The 20,685-nt window shown below is 37.2% G+C and overlaps 2 protein-coding genes across 3 annotated transcripts; both read right to left on the bottom strand.

Moving 5' to 3' along the window:
• Positions 1 to 9,924: 9,924 nt before the first annotated feature.
• On the bottom strand, positions 9,925 to 11,190 carry LOC112741172 (probable aspartic proteinase GIP2). Its single transcript, XM_025790038.2, has one exon. It carries the CDS (start codon positions 11,188 to 11,190, stop codon positions 9,925 to 9,927), a length of 1,266 nt encoding a protein of 421 aa, XP_025645823.1.
• A 5,616-nt stretch (positions 11,191 to 16,806) lies between these two features.
• On the bottom strand, positions 16,807 to 18,524 carry LOC140178246 (uncharacterized). Of its 2 annotated transcripts, XM_072213659.1 has the most exons (3): positions 17,933 to 18,524; positions 17,280 to 17,851; positions 16,807 to 17,201 (listed from the first exon to the last, which is right to left on the bottom strand). In XM_072213659.1, exons 1-3 carry the CDS (start codon positions 18,360 to 18,362, stop codon positions 17,157 to 17,159), a joined length of 1,047 nt encoding a protein of 348 aa, XP_072069760.1. In that variant the 5' UTR covers positions 18,363 to 18,524; the 3' UTR covers positions 16,807 to 17,156. The 2 variants fall into 2 exon arrangements, with proteins under 2 accessions (XP_072069760.1, XP_072069759.1); XM_072213658.1 differs by having other exon boundaries at positions 17,029 to 17,201; positions 17,280 to 18,479.
• Positions 18,525 to 20,685: the final 2,161 nt, after the last annotated feature.

Here is a 20,685-nt window from a genome sequence, read left to right as displayed (position 1 = left end):
TTGGATAATTAACTTAATTAAGTTTCTTTTGATAAAATAACTTAAACAATAAATGACTCTGTTAAAAGTAACTTATAAATAAGTTATTTTGTGTTTGGATTTTTAACTCTAAAAGTGCTTATTTTAAAGAAATGTAATAAAAAGTAGAAGTATTATGAGAGAAGTCATTTTTTTTAACTTCTCTATAAGCTCCAAAATAGTTTCTTAAAAAGTTACAATTTGGTTTTGAAAATTGCACCCGACATTAATACTACTACTTTTCATAAGTCAAAAATTAAAAAAAGCTACTAGTTATAACAAAATTTTAAATACCACTTGGAGTTTGAATTTCATATTTACTAGTTATAACAAAATTTTAAATAAAATTTTAATTTACAATAAATTAGTCATTAATCTATTAAATTTAAAGATACTATAAAAAAAAGCAGCATTTTAAATTAAATCATTCTTTGTATAGTCACAAAAAAAAAAAAAATCATTCTTTGTATAACAAATATAGTAGCAACGGGTTCCAAAATCTTAATGGGGCTTTGTTTACTAAGAAAGAAGGATTTGGATTATTTTAGAGAATAAAGTATGATTTTTTATTATTTATTTTATAAGTGAGATCAAAAATAAATATAAGAGAAAAATTATTTAAAGATAGAAAATCACATTTTACTTTCTAAAATAAAAATTTAAAATTTAGAGTATCCAAATTAAAAAAAAAATTGAAAAACTAGACAAGGAGACTATGCATCAAGACTAGAGCACAATCTGCATACAATTATTTGCTTCTTATTTTACACCATTTTCCCTTCTTATCTCTCAGGTGAATTACTCCTATTAATATTGAATTTGAGGATGAGACTATGAGAACTAGAGATGACAATGAATTTTTATGGAGATGGGGATTTTTCTTCTGTCCTCCATTTTTGTTTAGTAAAATATCTTTTGTTTTTTTTTATTTTTGTTACAGATTTTTGTTTTTTTTTTTATGTAAAGGAGGTGGTTACTCATAAATATTTACGGATATTAAATTTTAAATTTTTAAAAAACTTAACGTAATTATAATAAAATTTAATATAATTCAATTAAATATATCAAATTAAACATAAATTTAACATAATAATATATATAAAATTTTTAATATATAAATTAAAATAAAATAAAATAGTTATTTAATAACATATATATAAAACAAATTAAGTAATTTTTTTTTTTGTAAAAATTTCGTAGGAGATAAGTACCTCAATCTCTACCCCACCCCCTATTTATTTGCTGAAACAGATTTCTGATCCTGTACAAATTTTGCGAGTCTCATTAACCTTCTGTTACGAATAATCTTTATGGATATCTACTGATACAGATTTCCTTTTTTCAATCCATTGAAAATCGAACACCTTTCTCATACTATTATTGTAATACTATTTTTTTTATAGAAGTTACTAGTAATTATTTATAACGTGGGCCAAAAATTGCAATATTTACCTGAGCAATATCTATCTCATTACAAAAGTTACTGAAAGAGTACGTACTCCGTACTCAGAGAGAATGAGAGAAGGAGAGAGCGGGAACGAGTGTTTGAGGGCGAAACACAGTGAGGATGGCGGCCATGCCGTCGGAAGAGATAAGGGGGAGAGTGTGGGTGGGGGTGCATCCGGTGTCAAGGAGGGTTTTTCATGAGGGGGTTTTTCAAATCCTACAAAGATCTCTTTTAGAGATAAAGTCATTGGTCCAGAGAAATCGAAGGCGTTTGCACTTGCAGGATCTCTATCTGGGGATAGTATAGCCACGGTGGTAGGCAAGCAGGGCGATTCCCAACCTCCATGTGTAAACTTCACTGAAGAAGCCAAGCTTTGTTTGGCAGAGCCTTATCGAGAAGCTTTAGTGATTAAGGTTCTTGATAAAAATTATAGTTACACAGCTCTTTCACACAAGCTTCGGATGGTTTGGCGCATCAAAGGTGGCTTTGATCTGCTTGATGTGGGGTTTGGGTACTTCATGGTAAAATTCGATGCATGTGAAGATCGTGAGAAGGTCATGCTTGGTGGCCCGTGGTTGATTGAGGGGCACTATGTTGCTGTAAAACCGTGGGATATAGATTTTCGGCCATGTGAGCAATCCTTCGGGTCTACGCTTGTATGGGTTCGGATTTCGGGGCTCCCAATCTGGTGCTATCAGGAACAGGCCATGATGCGTATTGCTTCTGCAATAGGAGTTCCCATCAAAGTGGACTTAGCCACTAAATTGGCTGAGAGAGGACGATATGCCCGAGTATGTGTTCAAATAAATTTAGGACTGCCAGTGATCAAGCATATCATTGTGGAAGGCGTAACTCATGTAGTGGAGTATGAAAGTTTAAATTTAATTTGTAACTCTTGTGCACGTTATGGTCACGATATGGCACAGTGCTTGGGTAGAGACTCTAGGGAAGGAAAGAGTGTTGATTCCGATGCCACCAAACCACGGGATGGTACAAAGGCAGTGCCACATCCTGAGACCAAAATTCACAATTCAAATGAAGTAGAACCTAATGTGGTAGGTGGCGTTATTGGCGAGAATCCTGCATCGAATTTGCAAGAAGATTTGGAGGCTAGTAATTTGGAAGGAAATAATGTTGAGGAGGCTTGCATGCATGATGAACCAGGCTGGGAGCAAGTTGTGAGGAAAGGTAAAACCAAGCTGGGTCAGAAGCAATCTAACAAGGTCCAAAGAGGCATTCAATCCAGAATCGATTCGGGTAGAGTAATCAGGCCCACCATTCACTTCTCTCACACGAATGGATCAAGCTCCTATCGTGCTAGGGTCGGGTCACGAGTCAAGGTCGGACACAGCGCTTCTCGTGTTGGTGAGACGTCGATCTCCTCAACCCGATACACCCCAGTGCCTTACGGGTCCTCTCTCCGGAAAAGACCAAGGCCAGGGTCCCTACAGAGCTCGCCAGTTGAGAAGAATGGAGGCACGGTGGTGGAAGCATCGTCATGTCTTCCTGCAACCGTGAAGGAGGGTGTTACCGTGGCGGTTCCATTGGAGAAGGAAGGCGCATTGCCGGCTGTTACTGCGTCGGTAGGCGGGATTAAGGAGATATTCCAGGGAGATCTGGCAAACCTGAAGGTCACGGGAGTCACTTCCGCTGGGCAAGCCTCGGTTTGAGGTTGGTGAAGCACTTTGATTTCCTTGTTTTATATTTTTATATTTCATATTATGGATAGTTTAAATATAATAGCTTGGAATATTAGGGGTGCTTCTAATAAGTTAGCCCGGGTGAATTGTAAAGAGCTGGTTAGAAAATTTAAACCTGTAATTTTTATTGTGGTTGAAACTCACTGTCCTTTTCAACACTTGAAAATGTTCTGGGAAAGACTTGGTTATCACCCTATTGGTATAGTGGAGGCGTCAGGACACAAGGGGGGTATTTGGTTACTTTCTGCAATACAGGGTGTTCACTGTAAATGGGTTGATGCTTTCGATCAATGTGTTACAGTTGAGGTTCAGGTAAATAATGTGATTTGGAGGTGCAGTGGTATCTATGGTAGTCCTCAATTTAATACCAGAGTTTTGCTATGGGATTATCTTGTTACTCAGTCTTCGTCTTTCTGCGGGCCATGGATTGTTCTTGGTGATTTTAATGAAGTACTATTCTCTCATGAATCTAAGGGTTGCCTCTTCTCGAGTCATCATGCAGATCGGCTTGCTGCCTCTCTAGGGGATAGTAATCTGTTTGACTTGAAGACTATTGGAAGACAATTTTCTTGGTACAGAAGGGTTAAAAATGGTGTTGAGGTGGCGAAAAAACTTGACCGGGTTTGTATCAATAGTGGCTGACTATCTCTCTTTCCAGAGGCTTACGCAGAAATTTTAAATAGGCTTCAATCTGATCATTGTCCTATCCTAGTACGCTGTACAGGTCGTCCCCAACCGAAAAAGAATAGACCTTTTCGGTTTATTGCAGCTTGGGCAACTCATCCGGGGTACAGAAATATTGTGAACCAGTCATGGCAGGCTGGCTACAGAGAGATGCATGGCAAGCTTTCAGAAGTGCAGAAGAACTCTTTGGAGTTTAATTCTAAAGTGTTCGGCAATATTTTCGTTAGAAAATGCAAATTGGAGAGACAGATTAATTTTCTTCAGAAGCGACTTGAAGTAATGGAAGATTTGTCTATGCGGCAAAAAGAAAAACAGCTGATTGAGGAATTTAATAACACGCTTGTGCAGGAGGAACTTCTATGGTTTCAAAAATCCAGAGAGCAGTGGGTAAAATTTGGGGATAGAAATACCAAGTTCTTTCATGTCCAGACTCTTGTGCGGAGAAAGCATAATAAGATTCATGGTCTCTTTCTTCAAGACGGGGTGTGGGAAACGGACCCGGATGTCCTTAGAAGGGAAGCTGAATCCTTCTATAAACGCCTATTCTGCCAGTCGGAGGATGTAGACTTAGGTTGTCTTGGTGATGTGCCGCTGCCTTCCCTGAATGATGAAGCCTGTTGTAGCCTCACAGCGCCAGTTACTCTGGAAGAAGTTAAGTCGGCTATTTTCAGTATGCATTCTTTTAAGGCACCGGGCCCTGATGGGTTTCAGGCTTTCTTCTTTAAAGAATACTGGAAGATTGTTGGTTTTGATGTTTGGACTATGGTTCGTCATGCGTTCTCTGGTTTGGATATGGATCCAAGGATGATGGAAACTCTTGTGGTTCTTATTCCGAAGGTAGAAAACTCGATTTCCATGAAGGATTTCCGACCAATTAGTCTCTGTAATGTGGTTTACAAAGTTATAACGAAGGTCCTGGTCAATAGACTTCGTCCCCATCTCAAAGAGATTATTGGGCCCCTTCAAGGAGGGTTTATCCCGGGGAGAGGAACCCCTGACAACATCATTGTAGCACAAGAGGTTCTCCATTTCATGAAGAAGACAAAGTCAAAGAAAGGCACCCTGGCCTTTAAGATTGATTTGGAGAAAGCGTACGATAGAGTGGATTGGGGATTTCTGAAACAAACCCTGGTGAGTTTTGGCTTTCCTCCTCCGATAGTCAATCTGATTATGCGTTGTGTCACTGCTTCCTCACTGTCTATCCTCTGGAATGGGGATAGATTAAATAGCTTTACTCCGAGCAGGGGTCTTAGGCAAGGAGATCCTATATCACCGTATCTGTTTGTGTTGTGTATGGAGAGATTGTCCTGTTCTATTAATCAGCAAGTTGATAAGGGCTTGTGGAAGCCAGTTGCGGTTTCTAGAGGGGGTCCAAGAATTTCTCATTTGATGTTTGCCGATGATTTGCTTCTTTTCTGTAAAGCTGAAAAACAGCAAGTTCAAACTGTAATGGTAGCTTTGGAAAATTTCTGCAGAGCCTCTGGGATGAAGGTTAATGTGGAAAAATCTAAAGCGCTATGCTCCAGGAATGTTTCAGCGACAAGAAAAGAGATTTTCACTGGAGTCTCCTCCATCAGATTCGTTCAGAACTTGGGCAAGTATTTAGGGGTGAACCTTAATCACTCTTAGGTGACACGCGCAACTTTCAACGATGTTTTGGACAAGATTCGGGGAAGGCTAGCTAGCTGGAAAGGAAGATTGCTTAATAAGGCAGGAAGACTCTGTTTGCTCAACTCGGTAGTGACTGCGATTCCTACTTATCGCATGCAAGTATCTCTCTTCCCTAAAGGGGTAACTAATAAGATAGAATCCATGATGCGAAACTTTCTATGGAAGGGTCAAGCTGATGGTAGAGGCCTGAATCTAGTTAACTGGAAAGTGTTGGTCACTCCTAAGAAGTTTGGAGGTCTAGGAATTAGAGATCCTTTTTGTGCCAATATTGCTCTTCTTGGAAAACTAGTTTGGCAACTTTTTCACCATCCCAACAAGCTATGGGTTCAACTGTTGACGGAAAAATACCATTCTTCTAAGGATGATTGTTTTAGTCAGTCTCGAGGAAGGGGATCTTATGTTTGGAAGAGTATATGTCGAGCTTGGGATATCCTAAAGGAAGGTTTTAGTTGGTGCATTGGGGATTTGGAACAGAACTTTTGGTTTTCTAAATGGAGAAGAGAGGGGCGACTGTGTCAGGAGATGGATTATGTTCACATTTCTGATTCGGATCTCAGGATCTTGGACCTTTGGTCATCTGGACAGTGGAACCTTGAGAATATCTATTCTCCTCTGAATCCGTCTCTGCAGAGCAACATTAACTCTTACAACCCAGATGTTCAAGCTGGTTCAGAGGTCGGTTGGGGTTGGACTGGTGCGGCCTCAAAGGTTTATGATGCTCATAGTGGTTATTTATGGCTCAGTAAGAAGATGTTTAGTTGGGAGGATAGGGGTAATTGGCTTTGGCTTTGGCGTCAACATGTTCCGGAAAAGCACAAATTTTTGGCCTGGCTATGTCTTCGGGAGGCTCTTCCTACTGCTGCATTTCGTTTTAGAAGGGGCATTTCGCACACGGATAGCTGTCCATGATGTTTCTCAAGTCAGGAGTCGGTTTTACATTGTATTCGGGATTGTCCAAAAGCCCAACTTGTTTGGCAAGCTTTAGGGATCTCCGATCAACCAGTGGATTTGATGAGTTGGTTCTTACATAATAGCAAACAGCGCCCCTTTAGATTCTTTTCTGGTCTCTGGTGGATTTGGTGTTCGAGAAATAACGAGATCTTTCATCCTCACGAGCATTGGACCATAGACAAGGTGATTGGTATGGCTTTGTCCTTAGAAAAGGAGCTCCGAAATATTTTTGAGTTGCAACGACTATCTATCCCCTCAACCATTAGTGGCTCTTGGATTCCCCCTTCAGTGGGTACCTTTAAGATTAATTGTGATGCTAGCTATCCTGGCAGTGGTGCTCGAGTTGGTTTTGCTTGTGTTAGCAGAGATTGGAAGGGAAGGTGGCAACGAGGCTGTCTGGGAACAATTGAGAGTCGTAGCATTTTGCAAGGAGAGTTGTTTGCTATTTGGAGAGGCTTTCTTTTAGCATGGGACTCGGGACAAAGAGACATTATATGTGAGACAGACTGTGTGGAGGCTTTTACTATTGTCAATAATTTACAAGATTGCTCTGGGTTTATTGATCCTTTGGTGTTAAAAATCCGAGATATCATGTCTTGGAAATGGCGTGCTGATCTTCGGTTGATCTTGAGAGATGCAAATACAGTAGCAGACATCATGGCAAAGACTGCAATGAGGACTATTTCTCCCCAAGTGGAGCTTCCATTGCCTTGAAAAGAGTTTGAGAGTAGTATTCAGCAGGACTGCCTTTCTTAAACAGTTTCTTATTTTTTTTTTTCTTTCTTAGTTTTTGTTTATTTTCTTTTAAGTCACAAAAAAAAAAGTTACCGAAAATAATGAACACGTAACTAATAGTTATCACTTGATAATATCACTTTATGTAATTGCAATTTATTTTTAGTCATAGTCAAAATATATTTATATTTATAATCATATTATTATACGTATCGCAAGGATTGAATTGCACATGTGACATCCTTATCGGAATTTGGATATCCATAAAAGTTGTGTGTGTCCCCATGAGACAGCTCAACAAGTAGAACAACTTATATGAAAGGACTATATCATAACTTGAAGCCGAAATAAACAAATAAATAATCCCTGTCTCTCTTTTTCTACTTGCATAATTGCTATCATTTTTTTTCCACCACGATATCCATCAGATTGAAAACCAATAATTAATCCTTCGTGTACTACAAGCACAAAATAAACGATCTTCCCAAATAAGCAATAGGCCCAACAACTAAACTTTCAAGGTCCAAAAAAAGATGTAGAAAGTAATGTGCATATCTATCCCCTTGTTTATATCTCATATCTTTTTTTTTTGGATGATCTTCTTTTCTTTGCGGAAGCGAAAACAGTGCTCAAATGCATATGATTTTGGACACTCTTAGGCTTTTTGGTAAAACATCAGGGCTCAAAGTAAATGCCAATAAGACTTCCATCTTTTTTTCTAATAAGATGGAAAATAACATGAGAAGCAAATACTGACCAAGAAAAATAAAAAATGAGAAGCAGATTGTGTGACATAAGTGGCTACAAAAAAGTCAAATATATTGGAAGATACTTAGATGGGAAGAGCCAAAGATAATCATAAGCATGTCCTAGATAGAGTCAACAACAAGTTAGGGGGATGGAAAGTTAGTTGTCTATCCTTCACAGGCAGGTTAACTTTAGCGCAAACGGTGTTGGTTCTAATACTCAATTTCGACATGATGCACTCAAGAATACCTAAAGGGATCATATATGAGGTTAAAAAGCTTTAACGAAAATTTATTTGAGGAGAGGATCAAAATGCTCGCAAAATTCACGCTGTGAGTTGGAACACTCTGTGCAAGCCGAAGTATGAAAGAGGCCTAGGCTTTCGCAAACTCACCCATATGAATGAAGTCCTTATGTGCAAGATTTTTTGGAAATTAATTAATGAACAAGATGAGCTCTGGATTGATGTTTTATATAGTAAATATAGAAGGGACAAGAACCTTCTCAATGAATTTTCTGTGACAGCAACAGATTCTCTACTTTGGAAGGATCTGGCTAAGTCATGGGAGCAATTTAGACAGCATATAGCGTTCAACGTAGAAAATGGAGAAAGCATAAATTTTTGGGGTGATAAGTGGATGAGAAACTGCCCACTTTTGGAAGAAAGGGTAATTGCATCCTTATGCAATGAAAAAAGAAACTGTAGGGTAGTTAATTATGTGAAAAGTGATGGTGATTAGGATCTGGACAGGTTTCGGGTCTTCTTACCTCAAGCGGAAATTGGACAAAATAGCCAAATCAAGTGGTTAACCATATTCAAGACAATCACTTGGATGATTTGGAAATGGAGAAACAGAGAAATATTTTTCCCACCATTTAAAAGGCCTCAGAATGCTTCCTTCAATATCCTTTCATATGTCCATGAGATGACCACAACTTTCAACAAAGCCAGTTTCATGATAGGGAGCACAAGAAGGAGAGTAGAAGCTCAAATAGTTTGGACACCTCTCCAAGTGGGTGGATAAAACTTAATATAGATGGAGCCTCATCGGGAAATCCAGGATATGCAGGTTGTGGAGGGTTATTTAGAAGCGAAGAGGGAGTTTGGATTGCAGGGTATATGATCAATCTTGGGTGTTGCTCAGCCTTTCAAGCGGAGCTCTGGGCAGTGTTTCATGGCCTTAGAGTAGGCTACCGATTGGCTTGAAGAAGATTCTAGTTGAGTTAGACTCCCTAACAACTTATACAGTGATCATCCAAGAATTGAAAAGAAACAAACATCCAGAAAAATTAGTGCGACTTATTGGTACACTGCTAAGACAAGATTGAGATGTTACGTTCAAACACACCTACCAAAAAGATAACAGAGTAGCAGATCATTTGGCCAAGGAGAGTTTGTTTTGTGACTTTGGGCTAAACTTTCTTGATTTGTCTCCTTCAAGTATTAGATAATGTTTAGACGAGGACATCAGAAAGACATCATTACCCCGATTGATTTCTATTTTTAGTTTTTTACTGTTTAGTTTTGGGTCTTAGGATCCCGACCCTCAACCGAAAAAAAAATTGCATTACAAAATTAGTTATTATTTATTTATATATTTATCAATTATCAGACTAATTAAGTTTTTCTTAAACATTATACATATATTTCGTACCATGACTGAATAGTAACTATTCTTTTATATCTATATAATATGGTTTTGTTGAAAATCTCTCACTTGTCTTTTAGTAAATGTGAGTATACGTGACATAGACTTACTAAATTATTGCATTGGTTTTATATTAGTGGATAAAATTTGCACACATATCTGATCTATTCTATTTATATAGTAACCGCACCATCAAGGGATAATATAATTGATTCATAACAAGGTAAGATACACTGGACTAATATTTGAGCCTTTAATTATTCTACACTGGACAAAAAAACAAGGTGGAAATAATTAATTAAGATGTTGCAATGTTAATTAATTAAAAATTTAAAGATGATGGATTTGAACAACTTGCATTGTAATGAAGCAGGAGAGAGTTACTGAATCTGAGTATTGAAGTGCTGAGATCAAACTCCAATATCCTATCCTCCATTTGATACCCTCCAATCACTATTCCAGTCTTAGTTTCTTTCCCACCATCCACAAATGCCAAACACATCACATCCTTATTCACTTCAACCATTGAGTTGTGTCCATTTATCTCATAATTCACTCCTTGATTCTCATCCAATACCAGACTGACACCTGGCACATCCGGTACCCCATTCTTTCTTCCAATGCTTTTTCCATCAAAGCACGCTCCAAAAGGCTTCACTGCTTCAACTCTCTTCATCTTCATTGCTTCTGCATGTGTCACGAAATCTTTAACAAATGGCTTGTATATGGAACCATGCAACACACTGAAATTGCTCAAGGTACTGAATTTGGTGGTGCCATTGAAACCCTTGCCGGAAACTTTGACAACTTGGCCATCGATTTTGATGGAGTTGACATTAATGAAGTATTCGTTAGAATCAGGATCAGCAGGGATAGCAAAAGCAACGCGGTTAGGAACAGAGTTGAGACCATAGGGTGTTCCACCAATGAAGACATTTCCAATGGATTTCTCCGAAGACGGTAAACAAATCGCAAACTTGGGAATAACATTGTAAATTGATGAGATTTGAATTGGCAATGCAAGGTTCGAGTTTCTTCCAAACCCTAACATCCCCTTGCTGCCTTTAACAAGACCCCCAAGGAGTGGGAGCATGTTAGGGCGGAGATCCGATACGACGCAGCCGGAGAGGAATCTCCGTGGAATCTTAACCTGAGGCAAGTACAAAAGATCCTTACCCAAGTCACCGGAGAAAAAGGGTGTGGCGTTAACGAAAGGGTTAGCAGCATAGTAACCGCAGGTGTTGTCGGTGCAGCCTGGCTTATGTGGAGCGCCATGGCAGTTAAAGCATCCTGAAGCTTGTCCTGGACAGTAAGTGGAATCGTCGCAGCTCACCGGAGTGTAGGATGATGAGTTGTAGTGAGAGTCGCAGTCGTACCAAAGGGCATTTTGGTCAAGAGCAATGACCAAGTTCATGTTGTGTCTTGGTGTTCCTATGCCTATGGAAGTGTAGTATTGGTGTGTTAGTGGATCCAACTTTGTAGGAAGTGTTATGTAACCGCTCTTTGGGAATTGAGATGCACATAGTGATGATGAGAAAAGGAGGAGTACAGAGGGGAGCAAGAAATGGTGAAGTAGTGATGAAGCCATATTGTAGGTTGTTTGGGGCGAATGGATGCATGCATGGCAGAGAATAGTTTAACACTTATATATAGTTATGCTCTCGGATATAATAAATATCATGAAATTCAGGTCCATTCTACTTCATGTGAAATTGATAACTAAGAGCGGTACGGTTAAATAATTTGATTGATTTGACTAAAATTTCATGTAAAGGCTCTCAACTATCAACTTCACGTGAAGTTGACTCGTTTCCACCGTATTATAACGATGAATATGAACATTATATTATGGTAGATACTACAATGAAGATTTTATAATTGTCTTCATATAAATATATTGCTTTTTGACCTTTGAATGATGAATTGTATGGTTAAATTTTGATATTTATAAAAGTGTTATTTTTGTTTAAAGTGTGGCTAAATAAATAAACCACATTTTTAACCAAAACATCTTCATGAAAAAATATTTTTGCCATCTTCATTGTAGTATCACTTTATATTATTGATTCGTCAAAAGATGATGGCGAGATATATATGCGCCATACGCGGTTACCCCACACACTTCACATGTTGAAGCTCCGATCCATAATTGGCCATACTATATTCTATATCCAATACTAGTTCACTTTACGTTGCCTTATTTGGCTTTAAACATATATAAACTATGAAGCACATATAGGATTCAAATCTTTTTTATTCACCCTAATTTTCTGCTTACGAATTAAATAAAGATAACGTGTGTGTGTGTGTAAGAAGCATGACGGTGCACTTCATTATATCAGACATAATCAAGTAAATTAAAAACTCCTGTGATATGCTTATATATAATACTATTCCGTGATAAACGAGGCATATTCAATCAATAATATAGTGTCACAGATACATGTGTTCGACCATTTTCAGCACATGATGAAAAAGTATTATTTTAATTTGTTTAGATTGAAATGGCCTTCACTGTATATAAGGTTTTTTCTTTACGGTCATTTAGAAGTGCAATTAAATTCATGCGCGAAAGATTATAATTGATCATTTCAATTGCAGTTATAAGAAACCTTACTTTACTAAAGACTTAAATTCATATTACACTACTTAATTACAACGTGGTTCGATAATTTTGATTAATGAAATTCACCGGCGGTTTGTTAATTGATGTTCTGATTTTTGAATATCGGACAGGGGAAATGATGTGCCCTCCCCCTGTCTCCACTACCGCCAATAAAATGTTTTTACCACGCGCACAAGGAGAAAAACAAATAAATAAAGGAAAAGTATAGATAGATATTAAATAATGTGAACAAGATGTTTATTTTATTAGGTATGTGGATGATTATTTTAATATTAAAATTTAGGTGAGTAATTTGAAGGTGTAGTGTGTTTTGATTTGATTAGTAGTTATTCATGTTGTTCAAAAAAGTTATTGGTTATCTAACATTACCTATAAATAAATATAACGATAGATGGGTTTGATTGCAGAACCATAATAATTTAATCGAGTATGATATGCACGAATACACTAAAATTAGTCACTAAAATTAGTTATTAGTATAAAATAAATCGTATAATTAGATATTTTTTAAAAATTGTCTATTATTCAACTTTTAAAAAAAAGAAAAAATAAAAAAATAACTTTTCATAAAAAACAAGTAATTTTTTATAAAAATAGATATTTAAATTAATTAAATAATATTATTTAAATAAAAAAATTAACTAAAAACTAAAAATTTAAAAGACAAATAGCATTTTTCATAAAATATATATTAAAATATAATATATATTAAAAATAAATTAAATCACATATATATTTATATACAAATATATATATTAGTGGTTGTTTTTAATGACCCTTGACTTCTCATATTTTTTTAAATAATTTAATACAGGTCAAACCCAAGTCAGCCAGATTAGATCGGGTTATATCATAGTAAATGTGACTTAAACTTGCTGAGATTATTGCATTGATTTTATAATAATCGAATCGGTAGACATTTCTGTTTATATTAATCGGCACAGGCATATGTAAAGAAAATGAAGAGAAAACGTAGCCATGATAAAGTGTATAGTAGTGAAGTAGTACAATTGATTGATATTAATATTAAGGTCAAAATATGTATTTAAGTAAAAAATAAATATTTTTTTTACATTTAAATTATTGATGAAGAGGCAGCAAAGAAAAGGCCTTGATAAAAAGTGGTGGTATTAGGTTGTGTTTGGTTGGTGTCTTAAAATAATAAAGATATAGACATAAATATACATGAGTATATAGATACAAAAAGATACTTAATTTTTTTATTTTGTTTGATAACTTAGACATAATAGAATATATAACTCAAAATTTTATTAAAATGTCAATTTTATTCCCACCATTCTTTTTCATCATTATTTTTGTCCAATTCCTTCTTTTAGAGTTATCATCAACATCAATACCAGTATAATCTTCAACCAAATACAAAAGTAACAATATGTCAATCTAAATTAAATTTAATAAAATCAACAAAAATTTCAATTTGTTGCATATCTGTAAAATAAGATACACAGATTTAATTTTTTTTTTTAATAAAGGAATAATAGAAGAGGCTGGAAAGGATGAACGACGTTGCTAGAGAGAGGATGTGGAGAGAAGCGCCGTCGAAATTTGAAGCCACCGACAAATCTGGATGACGATGGATCTGGACTTCAGTAGCCCGAACCCTTCGAGAGAGAAGGAGGAGCAGAAGCAACGATTCTTGATGGAGGAGTAATGGCAATCGATGGCAAAAAAAAATGAACGCAGAACATTCATCTACATACTAAAATTAATTGCAAAACCAGAACATTCATCTACATAATCCCATAACAAAACAAGATTTACAATATATATTTTGAAAAAATTTAAAAATAAAAATAAAAATAAAGAAGCACAAGAAGATAGAAACAAAACAATGACAGTATAATGATACTCACATTAACATTAATCAAGTTACAACAAATTTAGTATCAAAATCTAACAGTCAAACTAAACTCAAATAACCAAATCTGTGTTCAAATATTATTATTTGAAAAAGAAAAAACCCTTGAGGTAAAGTTGAAATAGATAGAACAATGGGCACCTGCAGCACCCACATTGACGGTGAGTCCGAAACGGTGAGGGAGGGGCGACGCGATGAGACCCGTGACAAAGAGGGAAAGAAGCACGGCGAGATGCAGAAGCGCAGAGGCAAGAGGCAGAAAAGAGACAACACAATGGTGAGAGGAGAGGTTGAGTCGGCGAAGTTCCAAGTGAGGAATGCGGCTAACAATGGCGGCAAGGAGATTGAGGAAGGTTGGAGGCGAGACAGTGGTCTGACTTCTAAGAGAGAGAAGAAGAAGAAAAAAAAAGAAGAAAGAAAAAAGAAAGAAGGAAGAAGATCTGAAAAGAAGAAGAAGGGGGTTAAGGCACTGATGGAGGTGAAGAGAAAGGTCGAATGGTTTGGATAAATCTGAAATTTTCAAAAAGTACTAAGGATAAATTTGTCCAAAATTTTAGTTTAATTCGTATCTTAGGATGAAAATTCGTGTCTCATAATTTGGGAGAGACACAAAATACACGTATTATGTACTCTTGTGTGTAACCGTGTCTCTCTCTTTTATGTCTTACAAAACAAACATTGAACATGTGTTACCGTATCCATGTCTTTGATGGACATAAACAGTATAGTGATGTGAGATTGCATTCGTTTACGAGAACATAATAAGATAAGATAAAATATTAAGAGTAAGATATAAAAAATAGAAATATAAAAATTAATATTTTTATCTTTTTTTTAATAATAAACTAAAATAAATTATAAAAGTCAAATTTATTTTCATTAAGAAAATATAATAATAATAAAAATTATAATTATAAAATATTAAAATAATAAAAATAAAAAGTAAATTGTAATTTTTGTTAATATTTTTGTATCCCTATTTAAGTATTCTATTGTTTGTTTGATTTTGTATAGGCATTTTTCTTTCTTTTTATTTGTCTTATGCTATTTTTTTTTTTTTTGAAGTTCACCAAAAATCGAATTCTTGACTTTTCGAACATAAAACTCTAATACCATGTTATTAAACCACTTATATCATCAAAATTATTGTTCATTCTACAATGATTATCAAAAGATTTATCGAAAAAAAAATCGACAGATTCTTTTCATTTTTAAATAATAATTACACTCATTTATTATTATCGAATTTAGTGGCTTAAAAAATTGATGCTAATATGGCACAAAGAATAAACTTAGTACGAAAATTACTATTGCTTTTTCCCTATGGTAATATTTGCGAGACAATCATATAACGATATTACCATCAAATTAATTCGACAATAATTTGCATTGGATAAAGAAAAATTGATGTTTATAATTTTTCATAAGATTTTTTTAATAGATTCAATCTTACAAAAAAATTGACAATATTAAAATTATCGTTGAATTTTTATAAGAAATCTGACAGTAATTCTAACTATATTATGTGAGTTTTTTCGTAATGTATAATCCGACGACGTTAATCCTTTTAAGTAATTCCTTAGTTGAGTAAATATCCATAGTAGTTCCTCAGATTCACGCAATTACTCATAGTAATCCCTAAGATCCCGATTTTTCTATTGTAGTCCTTCAGATAGAGCTCCGAGCACTCAAACTAGTCCCTGGCCATATTTCAGGTGATGACTCATCACCGGAGCGCTCACGTGGCCTCGGATTGCCACGCTGGAGGGCTCCTAACGGCTAGCTGAGCTGGCTAAGTTCCAATTTTTACCCAGATTGGTCCCTCCTAGTATATCTAACCCTAAATCCCCAAATTCTCATACACCTCCCCTCTTCGTCTTGTTCACCTCTTCTTCTTCTTCTTTCATTCACTTCTTCCTGTTCATATACTCTCATCCGGGGGCTGCTACTCATGTCGATGATGGGTGGAGGTAGCACTGTAGGTGGAAGCTCTGTTCGTTCCCCATCTAGCTGGAACCGGACTAGAACGCAAACGAAGAGCAGAAGATCGGCCCCGCCAGAATGGTGCGGCTGTGGCTGTAGGCCAGTTCTCAGATGGTCTGGCACAGATTCGAATCCGAATAAACCATTCTATGGCTGCCCAAATTATAATGTAGGTTAGAATAATTACTTGTGTTGTTGTGGTTCTCCTCCCCTGACTGTTCTTGTGTTGTTATGATTCTCCTCCCCTAATTGTTCTTGTGTTATTCCTCCCCTGACTATTCTTGTGTTGTTCCTCTCTAAACTGTGATCCTTTATTGGTTACAGACAAGTGGGAAGAGATGGTGCGGGCTTTTTGTGTGGGCAGATTCTGTGAAGGAGGAACAGGTTGAAAAGTCAGAATCGTGTGGTGATGAAGTGAAGATCAACTTTGATTGGAGGCTTCGAAGGTTGGAGGAGGATGTCCAGATGCAAAAAGTGATTACCCAGTTGTTAGTGTTAGCTGTGTGTGTATTGACAGTGTTGTTGGTGATCCTGTATTGTAAATGATGAATGAATTGGTGGTTTTGGGTTCCTTGTTATCAATAGTTGTAAAAATATGCTTCTTGATGGAATGAAAAGTGTTGTTAACTATGAAATTGTTGTTAAAATAAATTCCATTGTTTATGAAAAAAATAAGGAAACTGCTTCTTGAATGGTAAACCTCATAGCATAGTATATTAACATAAATTCCATTGTTTATAAAAAAATAACAAAAGTTGACTGTAAAAGGTAGCCTAGAAACCATTATGCTGCTATCTGTAGTTTCATCAAAAGCAAGGCCAAGGCATACCAAAAAAGCCTTTGGATCACAGTTCACCATCTAGTCATTATGCAATGAAAAAGACTAATAACACAAAACAAAACAGAAACTCCTAAGTATATATATTTAAAGTGTTCAATTCTTCTTTCTTGGGGGCTTAAATCCTGGCGTTGGAATGAACTGCATCAAGTTGGCAAACTTTGAAGATGTTGCTGAAGATGCACCCTGCAAGGGATTCATTTTTGGTGCAATTGGCGGCAGAGAGGATCATCTTCTTGGTGACAGCTTCAAAGGTCTTTTCGATCCAGGATCCTATAGGAGAAATAAGTGGCATTAAGTATTATTTATGCATGAAAATAATAACATAGTCACATGTAATATTTTAGTTACCTTTTCAGAATCCTCTTGCTCAGAAGCAAAAGGCTGAGTTAAGTCGATCTCCTGCTGAACAGGTTGCTCAGGCACAGGATGTACTTCTTCATTTTTCTTCTTCTCAGCTGCCTCGGCCGCAGCGGCAGCGGCTGCTGTAGCAGCAGCAGCAGTAGCAGCAGCAGCAGTAGCAGCATCAGCATCTCTCTTCTTTTTGTAGCCTCTCTTCGTATGACCCTTTTCACCACAGTAACTGCATGTAAAGGCACCCAGCTTTCTCTTTAGGTGTACACCGTCTGCAGTGTTGCCCGAGAGTTTTGGGTCAACTTTAGGCTTCTTAGTTCCAAAACCACTCTTCTCGTCCGCATCCATCCTCCTCTTCATCTTTAGTTTTCCAGGTTTTGACTTGATTTTAGGAGCATGTGGCCTGTTACAGTCCTCTGCTTTTTCCCACATTGGTTGACCCAGAATTGGATTAATGTGGTGGTTATAAGTTTTCCTGTATGAGTCCATGGTCAGCCATCTGTGACAGAAGTCTTCTGGCTGCTTATTCACACGAGAGAGGGCAGCACAAGCGTGCACACAAGGAATACCTGCAGGTGCCAAACAGTGACATGAACCATGATAATAGTTATGGTTGAAGAAAGTGAAATGCATAAAGACAATTAACTTACCCGTTAGCATCCAAAATTGGCATGTGCACAATCTTTTTTCTATGTCCACAACATGGTTAGTTGGATGTCCGTGAACCTCAAATTTTTCGTATCCGTTGTCCCCAGTCCAAATTGGCTTCCAATGCTTGGATTCTTTCCTAACCTTTTCTAGCCTGCTCTTTATAACAGGTGTGAGCTTCCCAGTGTGATTCTGCAGCTTTACCTTGTTTTTCGCTATGGTACGCATAACGAACATCCTTACTTCCTCCAGCAATGTTATGATGGGTTTGGCTCGTGCATCCTTGATCTTAGCATTGAACACTTCGCAAGCGTTGTTACAGATGCTATCCAACTTTAGCTTATAGATGAATAAGCTTCTGGTCCAAGCATCCATCGGCCACTTCTCCAAGTATGCCCAAGCATCCTCATTTAACCTTTTGATCTTCTCCATTCCATCCCTGAATTCTTGGTATGTTGTTGCCCTTGCACATTCCCACAGAAGTCCCCTTAGCTGTAAGTTTTTCCAATTCTTGTTGAAATTTTTTCATAAGTGCCAAACGCAGAAACGGTGATGCACATTAGGCATCACCGCTTTCACTGCTGATATCAGTCCCTGCCAGATTCAGTAAACATTATACACATTATACACACATAATGGTCCCTGACTTTATAATCGTGACACATAATAGTCCCTTACATTTGATTAATATCCCCATAATAGTCCCTACAATTGAAGGTCGTGACCCATACAATAGGAAGTATATAACATGCTTAATAGGACATCCAGCTTAATAAGACAACCAATAATTACAAGTTCTCCATATAATGCATACAAGCATAATGAAAGCATAACTTTTCAAGTAAGCATAACAGCTCAATGGTTTCCATATCAACTAACCATCATTATCCAATCATCTCACAATTAATGCAGATAGGAGCAACAGCAAAGTTCATGCCAAAATAACTAACCAACATACTAGAATGGAAGGACAATTCTTCAAGTCAGCATAACAGCAGAATTCTTTCCCTAATAACTAACTATCAATATCCAATGATCTCACAATTAATTCAAATAAGCATAACATCAAAATTCTTTCCCTAATAACTAACCATCAAAATCCAATGAAAACACAATTCTTCACAGTAAGCATAACAACACAATTCTTAATATAAGATCAAATAAAATCAAAGCAAGACAATCAAATAAAATCACACCTTTTGCATATCCGATATGAAGCACCAGTCATGATCTTTATAATGTCCCAAGTCCTGATGAAGTAACTCAAGAAATCATCTCCATGTCTCTGTGTTCTCCACTCTTACAATAGCCCAGGCTATGACATAGATATGATGATTTGCATCTAACCCCACGGCTGACAAAATCTGGCTACCAAACCGTGTCTTCAGGAAAGCACCATCCAGACCTATCAAAGGACGGCAACCAGCCTTGAACCCATTTTTGCAGCCACTAAAGCATATATACATTCTATCAAAGGTAACTTCACCATCTGGTTGGGGGGTGGTGCATATTTGTACAGTGGAACCGGAATTAGTTTTCAACAGCGTCATACCATAATCCCTAACCATCCTATATTGCTCTTTCTCATCCCCATACACTACACTTCTTGCATCCATTAATGCCCTGGATATTGAGTTTTTATTCAGTGTCAAGTCAAACCGTGTCTTGAAGTAAGTTGTAGTCTCGCAGTGTCTAAAATTTGGATACTTTCTCACCTTCTTCACAAGCTTGCTGCATACCCAATTCCTGTTGACAGCCCTATTCTTGTCCTCTCTTGGGCAAGTGTGGTCATCATTGAATGTCTTAATTTACCAACAGGTGTCTTCATGGTCTCTTGATGCATAAGCCACCCATGGGCACTCTTCGACCTTACACACCGCCCTGCACCTAATGTTATCATTTTTCACTATCTTTATGCTTCTACCCTCTTGGATTGTATATTCTCTCACAACTTTTCTAAATTCCCATTTAGTTCCGAACTTCATGCCTACCTCAAGGTGCAGCTCTCCAAACCTTGCACCCTCCCTAAACAGCGGACTTGCCTCTTCAGATTCATTTCCTTCCTCCAGCTCATCTTCTGAGTTTGGAGGCGTCTTCATCTCCTCCGAGTGCCAAGAATTAGTGCCATCTGAGTCAACACCTGGGTCTAGTCCATCCTCTACCCCTTCATGAACACAACCAACAAACCCAAGGTCAACTTCAGCGTCGCTCACCTCCTCCACCAGACCATCGTCTTCATGTAATATCTTCTCCTTCCCTTTATCTAGTGGATTAATATTTCTCTTACCAACCGCTGCATGTGTCATGTTTCTCCTAATCCTACTCCCAGTTTTAGGATCATTCCTTGTAGCCTCAGAATCAGAGGAACTACCCTCATCCGGACCTGACTTAAACATGCTATCCTCTTCACTGTCAGAGGAGTCAGAAGATACATCAAAGAGAACTTTATTGTTAAACACCTTGCTACTAAATCCTCTAGCAGCAGACCGTGTATAGGGTCTCCTGAAAATACTTGGTCTCTTGGACAGTTTCTGCTTGTTGCTCTTATCTGATTTAGTACTCTGACTGGGCTTCGTGGGCTCGCTGATTTTGGTGGGCTTGGTGAGCTTCGTGAGCTTGGTGGGTTTGGTGGGCTTGGTGGGCTTGGTGGCTTTTGGGGAGATGGTCTTCTTGAGAGGTTTGGTTGTCTTGGAAGGATTAGCAGTTTTGGAGTGTGATGGTTGTGATTGCAGTGGAGATGTTTTGTTTTTTTTTT

This window comes from Arachis hypogaea, chromosome 14, assembly GCF_003086295.3.
Source record: "Arachis hypogaea cultivar Tifrunner chromosome 14, arahy.Tifrunner.gnm2.J5K5, whole genome shotgun sequence".
NCBI classification, from domain to species: Eukaryota; Viridiplantae; Streptophyta; class Magnoliopsida; order Fabales; family Fabaceae; genus Arachis; species Arachis hypogaea.
The sequence above is the reverse complement of the archived record's forward strand: the minus strand, read 5'-3'. Positions and strand labels throughout refer to the sequence as shown.